Raw genomic sequence first — 19,999 nt, 5'->3', positions numbered from 1 at the left:
AGATAATGACAAATTCTACTTTTTTATTAATTATTTAATAATGATTAACAAGATTGTAAGATAGCAGGGGTACAATTCCACACAGTACCCAACATCAGAGTTCCGTGTTCCATCTCCTCTATTGGGAGCTTTCCTATTCTTTATCCCTCTCTGGAAGTATGGACCAAAATTCTTTTTTTTTTTTTTCTTTTTTTTTCTTTTTTTTTATTTAAGAAAGGATTAATTAACAAAACCATAGGGTAGGAGGGGTACAACTCCACACAATTCCCACCGCCCAATCTCCATATCCCAACCCCTCCCCCGATAGCTTTCCCATTCTCTATCCCTCTGGGAGCATGGACCCAGGGTCATTGAGGGTTGCAGAAGGTAGAAGGTCTGGCTTCTGTAATTGCTTCCTCGCTGAACATGGGCGTTGACTGGTCGGTCCATACTCCCAGTCTGCCTCTCTCTTTCCCTAGTAGGATGGGTCTCTGGGGAAGCTGAGCTCCAGGACACATTGGTGGTGTCTTCAATCTCGGGAAGTCTGGCCGGCATCCTGATGACACCTGGAACCTGGTGACTGAAAAGAGAGTTAACATACAAAGCCAAACAAATTGTTGAGCAATCATGGACCCAAAGCTTGGAAAAGTGGAGAGGAAGTATTAGGGAGGTACTCACTGCTAACTCTAGTATACTTCTGCTTTCTTACTTTGGTGCCATACTCCAAACTCAGTCAATTTCTGCTTTGCGTTTCTACTTCTTTTTTTTTTTTTTTTACATGCATAACATTCCCCAGATTCCCATTTAGCAATACAACCCCCACTATTTCATTCATCATTTTTCATGGACCTGTATTCTCCCCACCCACCCACCCACCCCAGAGTCTTTTACTTTGGTGTAATACTCCAATTCCATTTCAGGTTCGACTTGTGTTTTCTTTTCTAATCTTGTTTTTCAACTTCGGCCTGAGAGTGAGATCATCCCATATTCATCCTTCTGTTTCTGACTTATTTCACTCAACATGATGGACCAAAATTCTTTATGGGGTGCCAAAGGTGGAAGGTCTGGCTTCTGTAATTGCTTTTCTGCTGGACATGGACTTTGGCGGGTCGATCCATATCCCCAGCCTGTTTCTGTCTTTACCTAGTTGGGGAGGGCTCTGGAGAAGTGTGGTTCCAGGATACATTGGTGAGGTCAAGAAATTCAACTCTTAACAATTACAGGCCTGCTATTGTTTAGACCTAAAACTAAAAGGTTTATCCCCAAAGAGACATTCTCTCTCCCTCTTTTTATTTTTTCTTTTAAAAAATATATTGTTTTAATATTTATTTATTTATTCCCTTTTGTTGCCCTTGTTTTGTTGTTGCTACTGATGTCATCATTGTTATGACAGAGAAATGGAGAGAGGAGGGGAAGACAGAGAGGGGGAGAGATGTCCGTGTGGGGGGGTGTCAATAGCCTTGGCCTCATTGCCATGCTGCTGGTCCCCCAGAGCACACACAGAGAACTTGGGGCAGGGGATGGACTTAAGCCCAGAGCGTCCATTCACCAACAGCCAGCCTGGCTTCTCAGACTAGCCAGTGGGTTTGGCCAGGCCTCCCCAGGACTCCCCTCTTGTTTTAAGACCCAGGGTGGGGATCCATTTTTTATTTTTTTATAAGGGGATTAATGGTTTACAGTCAACAGTAAAATACAATAGTTTGTACATTTGTAACATTTCTCAGTTTTCAACAACTCAACTCTCACTAGGTCCTCCTCCACCATCATGTTCCAGGACCTGAACGATGTTCTCTTTTATTATTCAATATCACTCTGCTTTTTTCAGAAATTGTTACCTGGCATTCAATGTATTTCTTGAAAATGGGTTTCAATAACTTTTAAAATAAAAAATTTAATAATTTAAGGGCCAGGTGGTGGAATATCTGATTGAGCATACATGCTATTAAACATAATGCACAAGGACCCAGGTTCAAGCCCCCAGTTCCTTCCTCCATCTCTCCCTCTTGGTTTCTCTCCCTCTCTATCCAGTAAATTTAAAAAAAAAAAAAACCTCATCAATAAAAAAAGGAATTTAATGAGTTGCCTCATTATACTATGGCTTAACAGGTAGAGCACAGGACTTGCAGGTGTGAAGCCCATGGTTTGAGCCTCAGCATGATATATACTAGAGTGGGTCTGACTTCGCTCATAAAATAAATCTTTTTAATTCCCTATAAACTAGAATTTAATGAAAAACTTGTATAGTCAATTTTTTTTGTGGGTTCAATCTAATTTCAGCACTAATGGCTACTGAATCTGTTTTTTAAAATTTATTTTCCCTTTTGTTGCCCTTGTTTTTTTTTTTTATTGTTGTTGTAGTTGTTGTTGTTGTTGTTATTGATGTTGTCGTTGTTGGATAGGACAGAGAGAAATGGAGAGGGGAGGGGAAGACAGAGAGGGGGAGAGGAAGATAGACACCTGCAGACCTGCTTCACCACTTGTGAAGCGACCCTCCTGCTGCAGGTGGGGAGCCGGGGGCTCCAACCGGGATCCTTATACTGGTCCTTGTGCTTTGTGCCACGTGCACTTAACCCACTGCGCTACCGCCCGACTCCCCATCTATTTTTTTAGTTCAGGAACTTTTAAATAAGTATTCTTTAATATATGTATATATATATATTTTTTTTTTTTTCTCAATTTTCTCCCTAGATATCAGCTTTTGGTGGTGGTAGGGATTGAACTGGGGATCTCAGAGCCTCAGAAATGAAAGTCTTTTTGTATAACCATTAGGCTATCTCCCCAGCCCTAAAATCTTTTGTTTATAGTGGAATGACTCTACTTTTGTGATTTTTAAGCTCAGTTTTCAGTCTGTGTGTCCAATTTTTTAATTTTGGAAAAAAAGGCAAATTTTCAGAAACTTTAAATGAATAGTACAATAAAACTCTTAATACCTATCACCTAGATTTACCATCTTTTATTGTGGCAAAGTGTATATATACAACATAAAGTTAATCATTTTAATACAATCCAGTGGCACCAAATAGTTATACTGTTGTGTAACAGTCACTACCATCTGTCTCCAGAAAATGTTTGCCTTCCCACACTGAAACTGTACCTATTATACAACTCTCCATTTTCACCTCCGCCCAACTGCTGACTACCATCATTCTACTTCCGTTCCCATGATTTTAACTATTCTAGATGCATGATTACTCATGGAAATTTTTTCATAAGTTGGCATCAAGGTCATAGTAGTACGTTATTATATAATGATGAAATCTTCCCAAGTTTTGTCCACAAATGGTAGGAACATTGAAGTGTTTCTCTGTTTTTGCTGGGATTGGTGCCATTACTTCTCTTCAGAGGTACTTGGAACCTTAAGAAGAAGTGTACAGATGAAACAACTTAACTTTTCAGTTTATCTTCTAAAGTGAAGGAAGGGAGAGGGCTGGCAAAATAGTATGTTGCTTTGCCATGGGCATAAGCTAGGTTCCAGGTCCCCTTCACCCCCACTCTAACTGCACTGAAGGAAGTTTCTGTACTGTGGTTTCTTTATCTCTGATTTTCTAGAAGAAAGGAAGGAAAAGAAAGGGAGAAAGGAGAGAAAGCAGGGGTGGGGAATGTATGGCTCGAGGTTTTGGTTCTGCCAAGGCAACTACAGGGAGGACAAAGCAACATTGAGTACTAATTTTTAATTTGACAATTTTGTATTGTCTATGAGTGGCTATAAATATCCAAATGATTCTTGGCAGGAAGAAAAAGTTCCCCACCACTGTTGGGGAAAGTAGGGACTGGGTGGTGGTGCACCGGTTTAAGTGCACATAGTATGAAGCACAAGGACCCACTCAAGGATCCTGTTTTCAGCTCCCAGTTTCCCGCTTGTAGGGGTTGGGGGGGGGTGGTTGGGGGAAGTGTCACAAGAGGTGAAGCAGGTCTGCAGGTGTCTGTCTTTCTCTCTTCCTCTCTATCTTCCCCTCTTCTCTCAATTTTCTCTGTCCTATCCAATAAAATGGAAAAAATGGCATCCAGGAGCAGTGGATTTGTAGTGCAGGCACTAAGCCTCAGCGATAACCCTGGAGGCAAAGCAAACAAACAACAAAAAAATGAGGCTCTATGTCTGAGACTCCAAAGTGCCAGGTTCAATCCCTCTCAGTACCATAAACCAGAGCTGAGCAGTGCTCTGATAAAACAAAAACAAACAAACAAACAAGAAAACCCCCAAAAAACAAAAAGGAAAAGTATGTTAGAAAATAATTTAGAAGCATCTACATTGTGTGTGCCTAAAATGTAATGTTACTTTCTCATTCTTTTTTCTCCTTTTTAAAATTATCTTTATTTATTTATTAGATAGAGACAGCCAGAAATCGAGATGGAAGAGGGTAATAGAAAGGGAGCAAGAGACACCTGCAGCACTGCTTCACCACTCATGAAGCTTCCCCCTGCAGGTGGCGACCAGGGACTGCAACCGGGGGCCTTGAGCATTGTAACGTGCACTCAACCAGATGTGTCATCACCCACTCATCTCTCTCTCTCTCCTTTTTTCTTTTTCTTTTTAAAATTTATTTATTTATTTATTTATTTACTTATTTTTACCGGCTAGAGATGGAGAGAAATTGAGAGAGGAAGGAGAGATAGATAGATAGATAGATAGATAGAGAGAGACCTGCAGCCCTGCTTCACCGCTTAGAAAGCTTTCGCCTTGCAGTTGGGGACCAGGGGCTTGAACCTGGGTCCTTGCACACTGTAATGTTTGTGCTCAACCAGGTGCACCACCGCCTGGCCCCCTCTTTTTTTTTTCTATTTATTGCCAGAGCACTACTCCAATCTCACTTATGGCTGTTCAGGAGTTGAACCGGGGCTTTCAGGCATGAGTGTCTCTTTGCTTAGCTATTGTGCTATCTCCCCTGCCATAATTTTGCTTTACTTTAATGTAAAACTACCTCCCCCCCCATTTCAACTTATACAATTCTAGAACTAACTTGATGAATGTTTGCTGTGGTTAGATGTAGTATCTACTCCTTGGAATGGAAAGCCTGGAAGTGATCAACTGAGAACCATAACCTACACTATAGTTCTTAATAATCCACTTACTGGAAAATGCACAACTGCCACTGAAAAGCAGGTATGTCTGTTCTGTCAGTTTCTTTTCCTTTTCTTTTAATTTTTATTTATAAAAAGGAAACACTGACAAAACCATAGGATAAGAGGGGTACAACTCCACACAATTCCCACCACCAGAACTCTGTATCCCACCCCCTCCTCTGATAGCTTTCCTATTCTTTATCCCTCTGGGAGTATGGATCCAGGGTCATTATGGGGTGCAGAAGGTGGAAGGTCTGGCTTCTGTAATTGCTTCCCCGTTGATATTCTGTTAGTTTTTTTAAAAAGAATAATGGTTAATCTACAAGATAATTCAACAAATAAATATTAGGGAGGAAAAGGGAGAAGAAACTGATAAAGCCATAAAAGGGGCATCAACCAAATCAACCTAACTCTAATTCAAACAAACCAACTGGCAAAAATGTATGTATGAGATTTAAGGAACTATTAATGTTTTATGTGTAATAGTGGCATTATAGTGATATTTTAAAGAAGATAATATTTACCCTTTAAAAAGGTATACTGAAGGGCCGCCAAAACAGCTCATCTGGTGGCCTGGGAGATGGTGCAGTGAGTGAATAAAGCCTTGAACTCTCAAGCATGAGGAGGTCCTGAGTTTGATTTCTGAAATTTCAGGTGCTAGAATGATTCTCTAGTCCTCTCTCTAGTTCTCTCTCTCTCTCTCATCGATCAGTCAATAGATCTTTCAAAAAGGTAGCTCCTTTGGTAAGGAGCCATGCCCACAACTCAGGTTTGAGTCTCGACCATACCAGATGAAGTGTGTGCTCTGGTGCCTTTCTGTCTCTCCCTGAAAAAGTCAGCCTGCAGCAGTGAAGCCCATGTGACAACAGCAACAAAAGACATACTGACCAATCTATAAAGGAATATAGTGATGTTGTTTATGGATGAGATTTTACTGATGACTAGAATTTCCATTAAGAGCCAGTCAGTGGTGGGGGAAGGTATCTTAGTAGATAAATTGTATTACTTGCATATGTGAGGCCACATACTTTATTCCTGGTACAGTATATGTCAGAGTAGTGTGGTAGTCTCACATTCATAGAACTTGAACTTTTTCATAATAAATACTTCAAAAATAGTATTGGAAGGGCCTAGGGAGATGCCATAATGGTAATGCAAAAGACTTTGATCCCTCAGGCTCAGAGATGCAAGATTCTATTCCTAGTATTATCATAAACTAGAGTTGAACAGTCTTCTGGCATAAATAAATAAATAAGTTATTGGAAACTAATTTAAAGAAGTGTACAACATAAATAAATAAATAAGTTATTGGAAACTAATTTAAAGAAATATACAACAGTTTAGGGTCAAATAACTAGACAGAAATAACCATATGCTGTGACATATGGAAAAAAGTTTCTAAAGTGCTTAATACTCCACTCTGACTATTGTGCACTGCCTTATAGTGGAGCTTGTGCCTACCCCATTTGTGTAGTATATAGGAAGTATAATGTCTCTGTTCTGCAAATAGTTGGAAAATATCTACTAACATCTGAGCTGGTTATGCTATTGGAGTTGTTTTGCCAGAACTATGTTTAGCTCTGGCTTATGGTTGAGCCAGGCATTTAAACTGGCATTTAAATTTTGGAGTTTGAAAGTTGTTTTTGCATAATCCCAACCCCCTATTGTGGTTTCCATCAGTCAGTGTTAAAAAATACTTTATAAAGCTGAGGAGACAGCACAGTTTTTATGCAGAAAAGAGACTTGCATGTCTGAGGCTCTGATGTCCCAGGTTCAATCTCCTGCACCACTATAAGCCAGAGGTGAGCAGTGCTCTGGTTAAAAAACAAAAAACAAAGAAACAAACAAGCAAAAACCCAAAACAAGTAAAAAAAAAAAGCCCAATGATTTTAAGAAAAGGTTTTCAAATATTTTAGTATTTTGATGTAGTCTTTGATAACCTTAGAGGACAGGTAGACAAGACATAGTTAAAATGAGAGGGGCTTGGTCAGCATCACTTCAAATCCTATTTAAGGAAAATGGTATTTTGCTTTCTCATTTCCCTCATTTAAAAAAATATTTATTTATTCCCTTTTGTTTCCCTTGTTGTTTTATTGTTGTAGTTATTATTGATGTCGTTGTTGTTGGATAGGACAGAGAGAAATGGAGAGAGGAGGGGAAGACAGAGAGGGCGAGAGAAAGATAGACAACTGCAGACGTGCTTCACCGCCTGTGAAGCGACTCCCCTGCAGGTGGGGAGCCAGGGCTCGAACTGGGATCCTTAGGCCTGTCCTTGTGCTTTGTGCCACGTGCGTTTAACCCGCTGCGCTACAGCCCGACTCCCAGTTTTTTTTTTTTTTTACTTACGTGGCAAATGATCAGACTAAAACTTTTTTTTTTTTTTCCCTCCAGGGTTATTGCTGGGCTCGGTGCCTGCACCATGAATCCACCACTCCTGGAGGCCTTTTTTCCCCCTTTTGTTGCCCTTGTTGTTGTAGCCTCGTTGTGGTCATTATTATTGCCCTTGTTGAGGCTATTCGTTGTTGGATAGGACAGAGAGAAACGGAGAGAGGAGGGGAAGACAGAGAGGGGGAGAGAAAGATAGACACCTGCAGACCTGCTTCACCGCCTGTGAAGCGACTCCCCTGCAGGTGGGGAGCCGGGGGCTCGAACCGGGATCCCTATGCCGGTTCCTGCGCTTTGCGCCACGTGCGCTTAACCTACTGCGCCACTGCCCGACCCCCAGTTTTCCTAATTTTTAATGAAGGATGGTTTTGTTAAACTTTGGTGAGATTTGGGGTGGGGTCATTGCTTGTTCTATTGAATTTTGAATTGCTCCCCTAACAGCAACATTTTAATTTAGTGGCACACACAAGAGATTGTATGGTTCCTTTTCCATAATGTCAAAAAGAAAGGGAAAAATACACAATGAAATGACAGAGGGGCAACAAATATTATTTCTGCATGTCCCTTCTTAGTCTTAGCTAACATAGTCAGCATAGAGCTGTTTTGGCATTACATCTCAGCTTCTAATGTCTTCTATGATTTGTGAGACATGTCTAGTTTATATAACCTAAATTGGCAGAGGATTTGATATATCTACATGCAAAAACTTTTTTTTTTCTTTTGGCAGATACTGTATAAAGAAAGCCGGGAAGCACAATTTTATTTGGTAGATACAGAAGTACTAACACATGATGTGCCCTACCATGATTACTTCTATACCCTGAATAGATACTATATCATCCGATCTTCAAAACAGAAATGCCGGCTGAGGTGAGCACTCAGAAATAAATACTTCAGTCTTGAGAGAGGCTGGATAACTCTGGGATTATCTTAATCCCAAAATTTGAGTAGTAACTTTATACCATAAAGTTTTTTTATTATTATTATTTTAATATTTATTTATTCCCTTTTGTTGCCCCTATTGTCTTTATTGCTGTAGTTATTATTGATGTCGTTGTTGTTGGATAGGATAGAGAGAAGTGGAGAGAGGAAGGGAAGACAGAGAGGGGGAGAGAAAGATAGACACCTGCAGACCTGCTTCACCGCCTGTGAAGCAACTCCTTTGTAGGTGGGGAGCCGGGGGCTCCAACTGGGATCCTTCCGCGGGTCCTTGCACTTTGCGCCACCTGTGCTTAACCCGCTGCACTACTGCCTGACTCCCTGTACCACAAAGTTTTATGTTGTGCTGAAATTTCACGTCTACCAGAGGTCAGCAGAAAGGTGAGACTCATTATTCAGGCCCTAAATTGATGAAGGCTTTGAAATTCTGGAGCTGTGCAATCCAGAATCTATGTCATTTCAGTTGTTGGGGCAGAACAGAGCTGTGGAACTGTTCTTCCTGTCCACTGGTCAGCACCAGCCACATGACCCTGTTTAATGGCAAGTTTGCTGGGAGTTCTTGGGGAGCACAAGCTGAGCAGAAGCCAGTTCTGCTACAGTGGGAAAAGAGGATAAAGTGCCAAATACTTAGAAGGAAAATGTGATGAAATTATTAGCAACATAGTAATGTTTAAAGAAGTCATTATCAGCAAATACATTTTCTTTTTTTTATTACTATTCTCTACTTTTATTAATTGAAGAACTGTAAAAGCAAAAGTGCACTTTTTATTCAATATACATTATTTGATCCTTCTGAAGTTTTGTTGCACAACTTTGTTTCCATGACTTTAGAATGACATCAGTCTATCAGCCAAGTCAATCAGTATTCACACAGTTTCAGTAGTTGCAGCCATTTCCTTAAATTGTCTGTAGAAATTCTGAAATTGTGGAATTGTCATTTCAAAAGACTTATTCTTTACTTGGCCAGAGTGATCTGCCACTTTTAACATCATGGCAACATGAGGATACTTAAGTGATCTGCAACTGTCAGAGCTTACAGCCATACCTAGTTTCCACTGAAAACCTACAGGCTGGTTGGTGACCTTGGATTTAGCATCCAGCTGAGGCCAGCTAGAATCCTCCATTGCCTGTGTCCACAGACGGCACCATAGACTCTGGGGCCTGATCCTCTGCCACCAACACTCAGCAAATACATTTTCTTTTGTTATCTTTTTTTTTAAGTTGAAGAAAAATTTACTTGCAACAAAGCACACTCAGAATTAATATAATAGTTCACACACTGTGGCTTCTATTGTTTATTTATTTTTTAATATTGACTTATTTTCCCTTTTTGTTGCCCTTGGTGTTTTTCATAGTTGTTGTTGTTGTTGATGTCATTGTTGTTAGGACAGAGAGAAATGGAGAGAGGAGGGGAAGACAGAGAGGGGGAAGAGAAAGACAGACACCTGCAGACCTGCTTCACCCCCTGTGAAGCAACTCCCCTACAGGTGGGGAGATGGGGACTCGAACCGGTATCCTTACACCAGTCCTTGCGCCTTACACCAGGTGCGCTTAACCCGCTGCGCTGCTGCCTGACTCCCTATTTTTCTTTTTTTAAAGATAGAGACAGAGAGACTGAGAAAGAGTAAAAGAGACCATAGATCCAAAGCTTCTTCCAATATGGTGGAGGCCAGACTTGAACCTGGGTTGTATATGTGGCAAAGCCACACACTATATATCCAAGTGAGCTATTTTGCTGGCTTGTAAACATTTAACCACTGATGGGTTTACAGTGCTGTTGCCCCTCCACAATTCAGATACCTGGTTTTCTGTGAAAGTCCACCTTGTGGAGGCTGGGTTGTAATGCAGCTGGTTCCATGTTACATTGCGCCAGGACCTGGGTCCCCACCTGGAGGAGGGGAGCTTCACAAGTGGTGAAGCAGGGCTAGAGGTGTCTCTCTTCCTTCGTTTCTCTCAATTTCTGGCTGTCTCTATCCAACAAATAAAGATAATAAAACAATTTTCTTTAAAAAAAAATCCACTTTGCTTTCCTTTCTGTCCACTATATTAGTCTTTCAGAAATCTTGCTGGATATTTTCTTTCCCCTCCATTTTGGAGCTTTACTTGTAAGACTATACCTTCCAACTGCACAATTTTCTTTTCAATTTTCATTATTTTTATTGATTAAAGATATCAGAGTTGACTCTATTTCTCTTAATTTAGATCCCGCTATGAGCTGTATGTTGTGTTGCCATTTTTTTTTTTTTGGTCTTGAATATTCGTTTCTTTAACTTTTGAAGCTCTTTGTGGAAACTCAGCTATTTGAATTAAAATTTCACTATATACTTGAGGTGTTGCATGCTGTGACATTAATTTCAGATTCTCAGTTCAAATGGTCTGGTGCTCCAGCTGGGCTATGGGGTTGTTTAGGCATGCTTTCCTTGTAATGATGTCATTTTCTTATTGTTGCTGTTGGAAGTAGCTGGAATACTATTGTCGTATAGCTAGTCTTTCAAACTCATTTCTCATTAAGTGGGTTTGAAAAGCAGAATAATCTGGGAGTGGCAAGTAGCTCAAGTGTTTCTTTCTTTTTTTATTTAATTTTTTATTTAAGAAAGGATTAATGAACAAAACCATAAGGTAGGAGGGGTACAACTCCACACAATTCCCACCACCCAATCTCCATAACCCACCCCCTTCCATGATAGCTTTCCCATTCTCTAGCCCTCTGGGAGCATGGACCCAGGGTCATTGAGGGTTGCAGAAGGTAGAAGGTCTGGCTAGTAGTTGGTCTCTGTGGGTTTTCATCTCTCCCAGTACTGCAGTCACTTCCTACATACTCAAACGTTCACAACATTGATAAAAACAAACAAAAAAAAACAGTAGTGTATTAACCACAACCTCTCTAGTCACTAACTCTGTATTGAACATTTTTAGATTTATCTGTGTTTTCAGAGTCTCTTATAATCTTAAAGACTTTGTTTTTTTCTTTCTACTGAAAATAATCTTCTATTTAATTGCAATGTTAATTTAACTGTCCTTTAGAGAAATGTTGTTCTTATCTCCTTATCTGATCAGGGTTTCCACAGATCTGAAATACAAAAAGCAACCATGGGCCTTTGCCAAATCTTTAATTGAGAAGAATTCCTGGAGTTCACTGGCAGACTATTTCAAACAGCTTGGTTTGTAAATTTCTTGATTTATATGTCTTTATAAAGAGAATTTATTAACAAAAATGGATTGATTTTTTTCATTTAATTCATAGTAGGAAGCTATAGACAATGTTAGAGTAAAACTGGGACTTTCAAAACTTTTAAGTTTTGTTAGTCTAGGTCTAATAAACATTTATGTAATAGTCACTATAGCCCAGACATTGTTCTATGTGGTTCATTTGTATCAACTTGTAATCCTGTGAGGTAGGTGCCATTATTTTTCCTGTCTTATTAAAGAAGACTTATTAACACAGGGACTGTTATGCGTTAAGAAGTTAAGTGACCTTTATCTAAGATCACAGAAGCTTTCACAGTCTCAGTCACTCAGCCAAGGAAGCTGAGTGCAGAAGAACTTGATTACACATATGCACTTGTGCTTGCTAAGATATGTGGTTCAAGGGCCCATACCTCCCTTGCCATTGCAGTTTTGCTAGACTGACATAGGCCCACCTGCCAGTGGTGTCATGCACCATTACATTTGGTAGAGGTGGATGGTATACCGAGGGAATTGATACAGTGGTTCTTTGAAACATACCTGAGTGGGGGTTGTATTGTTATGGAACATTTCTCAGTGGAAAACTGAGAAATGTTATGCATATACAAACTATTGTATTTACTGGCAACTGTAAAACATTAATCCCTCAATAAAGGAAAAAAACATACATGAGGAAAAATACACACATGAACATATTGATTTGAAAGAAAAGTTAGAGGTCAGTCAACTCTGGGCAATTTTAGGCTTATTGTATAGTTTTGATTATTTTTCTTTTAAAAAATTTTTAATTGGGGAGATTAATGGTTTATAGTCAATAATATAGTTGTTGGTACATATGCAAGATTTCTCAGTTTTCTGTCAAACACTCTAACCTCCACCTAGGTCCTCCTATTTTCCTTTTCTTTTCTTTCTTTTTTTTTTTTCCATTTTGTTACTAAACTCTTAAGCAGGAACAAAGAAATGGAAACTAAAAAATTAGTTTGGTCACTGGATAAGAACTTCTAATTTAAAAATCTGATGAAGAAAAAGGTTGAAATAAATGACAAATATGGTAGATTTTATTAGGGTTTCCCTCTTTGCAAACCTTCATTGTAAATGAAAACTATTACATGCTATTCTTTCCTTTGAGAATGACAATCAAGAACCATAATCCATTTTGGAAATCTTACTAGTGATTCATTGTAAGTGAATAGCTTTTTTTCCTCCACAACTGAAATAATTTGATTAATATTTAATGTGGCACATGGCAAATCTGCTCTGATGATCCCATCATTTATTAATATATTTCATTGCTCTAGAATATAGAAACCTCATTATGGGATCACTCTGCTTTCCATGTATAAAAGCTTTTCATTAAGGATAGAATTTTTATTGGGCCATAAAAGCCAAAGTAGTACTTTTTAAAAGTTACCAATAGTTAAAAGCAAAAAATAACAACTGAAAACAAAACAACTGTGTAGCTGGGGAGGTGGCTCAGAGGTAGAACACTGGACTTGCACTCACGAGGTCCTGAATTCATTCTCCAGCACCGCATAGGTCGGAGATGGTGCTCTGGTCTCTATCACTCTGTGTTAACAAACAAACAAGTTTTTTTTTTTACCCCAAAAGAAAAATCCAGTCTAATCTACTCCTAGAGAATTTCCCCACTATCTGAATACTTTTTCTCCTTCTTAGAATCAGATTTGTTAGTGGAAGAATCTATGTTAAGTCAGCCCATTGAAGACCCTGGAAAACTCAGTGGCCTACGAAGGAGGAGGAGAACATTCAACCGAACAGCAGAAACTATTCCTAAACTTTCTTCTCAGCATTCTTCTGGAGATAAGGGCTTAGATACCAAAGGGGATATTACAGGTACCTATTATCTGGTAAATACTGATGGAAGACTGTTTACTCTCCCTATATGGAGTGTTTATTTATGTCTCATCTTATTGAGAACACATGTCAATTCTTTTTTTTTTTAAAGATTTAAAAAAAATTTTATTTATTTATTTTCCCTTTTGTTGCCCTTGTTGTCTTTTTTTTATTGTTGTTGTAGTTATTATTGTTGTTGTTATTGATGTGGTTGTTATTGGATAGGACAGAGAGAAATGGAGAGAGGAGGGGAAGACAGAAGGGGGAGAGAAAGATAGACACCTGCAGACCTGCTTCACCACCTGTGAAGCGACTCCCCTGCAGTTGGGGAGCCGGGGGCTGGAACCCGGATCCTTACGCTGGTCCTTGCGCTTTGCGCCACCTGCGCTTAACCCACTGCGCTACCGCCCGACTCCCCACACATGTCAATTCTTAAGAGATCTCTTTGTCTTCCCTATTTTTTTTTTGTGGATATTTATCAAACTCTGAATTTCTAAAGACAACTGATATATAAGTATAAAGGAACAGTTGCAAAATTCAAGCATTTGTATAGTCGACAAAAGTATCATATTGGCCTCTCGTGGTATCTTAAAAAACTGACATCTTTAATATAAAAATTCAGATTTGAGAACCCTGCACCCAAATCACTTCACAGGAGCAGTGATTGGAATGTAGTGATAGCTTCTTCAAGAGATCAAGTATATACTCCCAGGTCCTCAGGCCCTACTACTGTCTCCTGTACTGGACACTTCACTCATTTCTTTGCTGCCTAGCATGCGGAGACATCTGTATACCCTTGAATATATTCCAATGATATGTATTTATTTACTATTATGATCATTATTTTTTAGATAGAGACAAAGAAGGCAGAAAGGCACAGAGAGAGAGAATGAAAGAAACGACAGCACTGAAGCTTCCTCCCATGCCATTGGGGCCTGGCTCAAACGGGTCAATGCATATGGCAAAGCTGCACATTATCGAAGTGAGCTATTTTGCTCACACATGAACTGCAATGGTCGGTCTATTAAAATTACAAAGATGTGTATTTTATTATTATTCACTCCCAATTTTAAAGAACTTTGCCTTTACTGTAGTTCTACTCTTTTGTTCTTTGAGGTATAAACGTGGCATACTTTCTCATCCTATATTATTGAGGCCTCTTTTAAAGTTGATAGTGTGAATGTGGCTCTTTAATTCTGAAATCAAAATTTTTGGACCGTGGGGGCCAGGTGGTGGTGCACCTGGTTAAGTGCACACATTACGGTGCACAAGGATCCTGGTTCAAGCCCCTGATTCCAACCAGTAGGGGGCAGGCTTCGTGAGTGGTGAAGTAGAGCGGCATGTGTCTCTCAGTCTCTTTCCCTCTCTATCTCACCCTCTCTTCTCAATTTCCCTCTGTCTCTATCTAGTAAGAAATAAATAAATTATGTTAAATAAATAAAAAATTGGGCAGTGAAGAACAGGTGAGGATGGTTTAAAAAATTTAGGTAACTTGGAGGTGGCTCAGTGGATAGAACATATGTGTAAGGGGCCCTAATTTTGATCCACAGTACCACATGGGAGCAAGGATAAAACTCCATGGTTAACTGTGCTTAGGTCTCTCTCTCTCTCTCTCTCTCTCTCTCTCTCTATCTATCTATCTATCTATCTATCTAAAAAATATAGAATAGAAATTGGACCAGGAAGGTGGCACAGTATAGCACTTACATGTGAAGCTTTGGGTTCATTCCCCAGTGTTACATGAAGTATTGTACACAGATCCAGACCAAACGCTGTTTATTAAAGGGGAACTTAATAGCCAGAGAGATTGCTAGCTTACTGGGCTGGGTGCTTCCATTGTCCTGTGTGCAACCCAGGTTTGAGCCCTGGTACCACATGAGAAGTACTGTGGTCTCTCTTTCTCTACTTGAATGAATAAAGGTAAAGGGGTGAAATCATGCATATGTGAGACCCACCCATTGCCAGCAACAAAGGAAAGAGGGGAAAGCAGGAAGGAAGGAAAGAAGGAAGGAAGATAGGGAGGAAAAGGGGAGGGAACTTAGCATATGTGATGCATTGAGTAGATTTTTAAATTTTCATTTCAGTTATAATATAGTCCAGACTTGAAGGAATTTTTTTTATCCTTTTTAAAAGTTTTTTTTTTAATTATCTTTATTTATTGGCTAGAGACAGCCAGAAATTGAGAGGGAAGAGGGAGATAGAAAAGGAAAGAGGCAGAGACACCTGCAGCCCTGCTTCACCACTCATGAAGCTTCCCCCTGCAGAAGAGCTAGGGGCTTGAACTCAGGTCCTTGTGCATTGTAACGTATGTGCTCAACCAGGTGTGCCACCATCTGGCCCCCTTGCAGTACTTTTTGTAGATTTATCTTATATTAGTGTGAAGATCAGAAATGGGAAAAAAAATACAGGATGAAATTCATCCTAAACCATTTCATCTTTACAAATAATTTAAAAATTCTTCCCAACTATTTTCAAATAATTTTTCTCTTCTTTTTCTTTTTATTATTTTCTTTTAATGAGAAAGAGTAGACAGAGGGAAAGATGCCAAGAGGGAGAAAGAGACCAGAACACTGCTCAGTTCTGGCTTATGGTGGTGCTGGGGATTGAACCTGGGACCTCAGGGCCTCAGGGTTGAAAAGCTATTGCATAACCATTATGCTGTCTCCCCAGCCCTCAAATAAAATTTTCATTAGTTATAATCACAGTCTTGATTCTGATGCAGTCTTTTTTCTTCTTCCTTTTTTAATCTACAGGAAAGAAAAAAGAAATGGGAAGTTATAGCACTGCTCTTATTGTGGTGATAAGTATTTTGTAAGTATTTGTTCTGAATACTTAGTTTACTTTAGTCTTCAGTTTTCTTTAAATAATTACCAAAATAACTTGAGTGTATTTGTATGTTACTGAGTAGAAAGTACCACTATTTGAGCAATTTGGCCTATAAAAAACTCTTTTTTGTTTAATTCTCATAGTTGTTGATACATGATTTTCTCAAGAATCATTAAATTTGGGGAAATACATATATATTCAGAAAAAGCTTTTCACTTAAAAATCAGATTACTTTTTTATTTTAAGATTTAACTTTATTTATATGAGAAAGAAGCAAAGAGAGAGAGAGAGAGAGACACTCTGGCATATGCAGTGCCAGGGATGGATCCTGGGCACTTACTTGTAAGTCTTGTGGTATATCAGGGAGCCATCTTCCTGGTTGTTACGTGGGAAGACTCATATATTTAAGGGGAATATTTATATTTGCAACTGGTGAGATTCAAAAATGCTATTTTATCTAGTTTGATCAGATAAGTGATTCTTGCCCTTCCCTGTGCTAAAAGTCATCTGTTAAAATGCAAACCTCTCATTCCCAGCTCCAGAGATTAAGTTCAAGGTCTTAAGTGGAAGTCAGGCATCAGTATTTATAAACCTACAATAAAGTTGATTCTGGTGCATGTGATCTGAGAATCACATGGTGAGAAATACTGGGGCAATTAATGTGACTCAAAGTATCAAGAATTTATTAAGTCAGCAATATTTAGGTCACTATTCTCTTTGTATTTCTGTTTGGATTTATTTGCATTGGTTCTGGCTAGATAATACATCCTGGATGATTTTTTTTAAATGAATTTCTAATGTCAGTTTTTTTTTCTAATTACAGATTAGAAGGACCTAGACAATATTTGTTGTGCTTCCTAGTTTTTAAAGAGGTTTTAAGCTTCTTAACTCAGTTTGCAATGATATTTTTGAGCAGTAAATCTTATGAGTGATCTTTTGCAATACTTCACAGAAAATTTATACTCAAATATTGAATTATTGATCTGTGTACCATTTCAACACCACAGTAACTTCACAGATTTGATTTTCTTGCTACTACTTTAGTTTTTCCTTTTTTCTTTTTTGAAATCCTCTTCCAGACCAGTATAGCTGAAGATTGTATATATTTAAGTAAAAATCAATATTTTTAAAATACTTTTTAAATTTATTCTGGAAAGAGACAGAGAAATTGAGGGGAAAAGGAGAGGTCAAGAGGGAGGAAAGGACCGGGGAGGAGGAGGAGGAAAAGGAGAGAGAGAGAAGGAGACAGAGATCTGCAGTACTGTTTCACCACTTGTGAAGCTCTTCCCCTGCATATGGGGACTAGGGGCTTGAACCTGAGTCCTTGTACACTGTAATGTGTGTGCTCAGTCAGGTGCGCCATCACTGAACCCGAACCCCCAAATCAGTAATTTTTAAAAAATATTTATTTTCCCTATTGTTGCCCTTGTTTTATTGTTGTAGTTATTGTTGTTATTGATGTTGTTGTTGGATAGGACAGAGAGAAATGGAGAGAGTTGGGGAAGGCAGAGAGGGGGTGAGAAAGACAGACACCTGCAGATCTGCTTCACAGCCAGTGAAGCGACTCCTCTGCAGGTGTGGAGGCGGGGCTCAAACTGGGGTCTTTAGGACGATTGTTGCGCTTTGTGCCAGGTGTGCTTAACCCGCTGTGCTACTGCCGGTCTCCCCCCAAATCAGTATTTTAACAGAAAAAAATAGAGATGTGACACCACTTATATATTTGTATATATGTATAATAAGATATATATGCATATATATATATATATGTGTGTGTATGTGTGTACACACTCGCTTGAAAGGCTTCTGTGAAAACTGAAAAATGATACCACTAATATATATTTGGGATATGATACCTCCTTTGTTTAAGATGAACTGAAGAGAGTTTTTATAGGTGCCTGCTTTCCTTTTGCTCCAGATTTATTCACTTATTAATAGGAGAACCAGGGCAAAGCATCAGAGAGAGGGGGAGAGAAGTAGTGCAAAGCATCACTCTGGTATATGCAGTCCCAGGGATAGAGCTCAGGACTTCCGCAGGTTAAATACTTTATTTGCTGCACCTTCTCCCTGGCCTGTAGAGAAAACTATTGCTGTATGGTAATTTTTTCCCCATTGGGAACAAAAGGCACATCATCATGATCTACCTAAGATCAAGTCCTCTTTGATCTTTATTTCCTTTTTGAAAAAGGGTATTGTAAGTATATAGTTGCTTTGGCCCAAACATCCCCAAACTAGATCTTGAAAGCTTACCCTATAGAAATCTTTGCTGTGGGACCGGGTGGTCTCCCACCTGGTTGAGCGCACATGTTATGATGTGCAAGGACCCAGGTTTGAGCCCCCGGTCCCCACCTGCAGGGGGAAGGCTTCATGAGTGGTGAAGCAGGGCTGCAGGTGTCTCTCTGTCTCTCTCCCTAACTTCCTATTCCTCTCAATTTCTGGCTGTCTCTACCCTATAAAAATAAAGATAATAAAACAATTTTTAAAAAGAAAAATTCTTTGCTGTGGTCACATATTAATACTAGTTGGGATTCCTAACAGAAATGTTACAAACAATTTCAATTTTCTTTCTTTTTTTAAGATTTTATTTATTCATGAGAAAGACTGGAGGAGAAAGAGAAACAGACATCACTCTTTTATTTTTTTAATATTTATTTATTTATTCCCTTTTTTTGCCCTTGTTTTATTGTAGTTGTTATTGTTGTCGTCCGTTGTTGGATAGGACAGAGAGAAATGGAGAGAGGAGAGGAAGACAGAGATGGGGAGTGAAAGTCACCTGCAGACCTGCTTCACCGCCTGTGAAGCGACTTCCCTGCTGGTGCGGAGCCCGGGGGGCTCAACCGGGATCCTTAAGCCGGTCCTTGCGCTTTGCTGCCTGCGCTTAACCTGCTGCGCTACCACCCAACTCCCCAGACATCACTCTTGTACATGTACTGCCAGGGGTTGAACTCAGGACCTCATGCTTGAGAGTCCAGTGCTTTATCCACTGCGCCAACTCCTGGACCACAATTCCAATTTTCTTTCTTTTGAAAACTACATTGTCAATTTAGTTACCTTCCACCTGCACTCTCAATGTTTATTTAATGACTAAAAATAATTACTTTATGAAGTAAAATAGGGCAATGTCATTTATTTATTGAGTTTTTTCTTCAATATTTTTTCAATTATTTATTTATTTGTTTTTAATTTATAAAAAGGAAATATTAACAAAACCATAGGATAATAGGGATACGACTCCACACAGTTCCCACCACCATCCCCTCTCCTGATAGCTTTCCTATTCTCTTAACCCTCTGGGAGTATGGACCCAAGATCATTGTGGGATGCAGAAGGTGGAAGGTCTGGCTTCTGTAATTGCTTCCCCACTGCACATGGGCATTGTCAGGTCAATTCCATACGCCCAGCCTGCCTTTCTCTTTCCCTAGTGGGGCGGGGTTCTGGGGAATCAGAGCTCCAGGACACGTTGGTGGGGTTGTCTGTCCAGGGAAGTCTGGTTGGCATCCTGCTAGCATCTGGAACCTGGTGGCTGAAAAGAGAGTTAACATACAAAGCCAAACAAATTGTTGAACAATCATGTACATAAAGGCTGGAATAGTGCAGATGAAGTGTTGGAGGGTCCTCCATTTTGTAGTTAGCTAGTAGGCATATTTTAGTTATATTCCAAAGGACCTCTGGCTATACTGGTTTTTGGGCGATGTCATTTAGTCTCAGTACTACATATGTTTGATGCTTTTGCCTGGATATTCTACATTGGCAGTGCTTTAGGTTTGGATAAGAG

The 19,999-nt window shown here is 39.4% G+C and overlaps 2 protein-coding genes across 4 annotated transcripts in view; one reads left to right on the top strand and one right to left on the bottom strand.

The window, feature by feature from the left end:
- Positions 1-19,999, top strand: part of GRAMD1C (GRAM domain containing 1C) — a 52,930-nt gene that overhangs the window by 29,238 nt on the left and 3,693 nt on the right. For all 3 annotated transcript variants that reach the window (XM_060198339.1, XM_007516319.3, XM_060198338.1), the window contains 5 exons: positions 4,962-5,080; positions 8,153-8,295; positions 11,422-11,525; positions 13,225-13,401; positions 16,155-16,212. In XM_060198339.1, coding sequence (XP_060054322.1) covers positions 4,962-5,080; positions 8,153-8,295; positions 11,422-11,525; positions 13,225-13,401; positions 16,155-16,212 — 601 coding nt within the window. The remainder of the gene's footprint in view (positions 1-4,961; positions 5,081-8,152; positions 8,296-11,421; positions 11,526-13,224; positions 13,402-16,154; positions 16,213-19,999) is intronic.
- LOC103107520 (COMM domain-containing protein 6-like) lies at positions 9,108-9,553 on the bottom strand. The gene has a single exon (XM_060197002.1). The coding sequence runs from the start codon at positions 9,486-9,488 to the stop codon at positions 9,231-9,233; it is 258 nt and encodes an 85-aa protein (XP_060052985.1). The 5' UTR covers positions 9,489-9,553; the 3' UTR covers positions 9,108-9,230.

Source organism: Erinaceus europaeus, chromosome 9 (assembly GCF_950295315.1).
Source record: "Erinaceus europaeus chromosome 9, mEriEur2.1, whole genome shotgun sequence".
In the NCBI taxonomy this organism is placed as follows: domain Eukaryota; kingdom Metazoa; phylum Chordata; class Mammalia; order Eulipotyphla; family Erinaceidae; genus Erinaceus; species Erinaceus europaeus.
The sequence above is the reverse complement of the archived record's forward strand: the minus strand, read 5'-3'. Positions and strand labels throughout refer to the sequence as shown.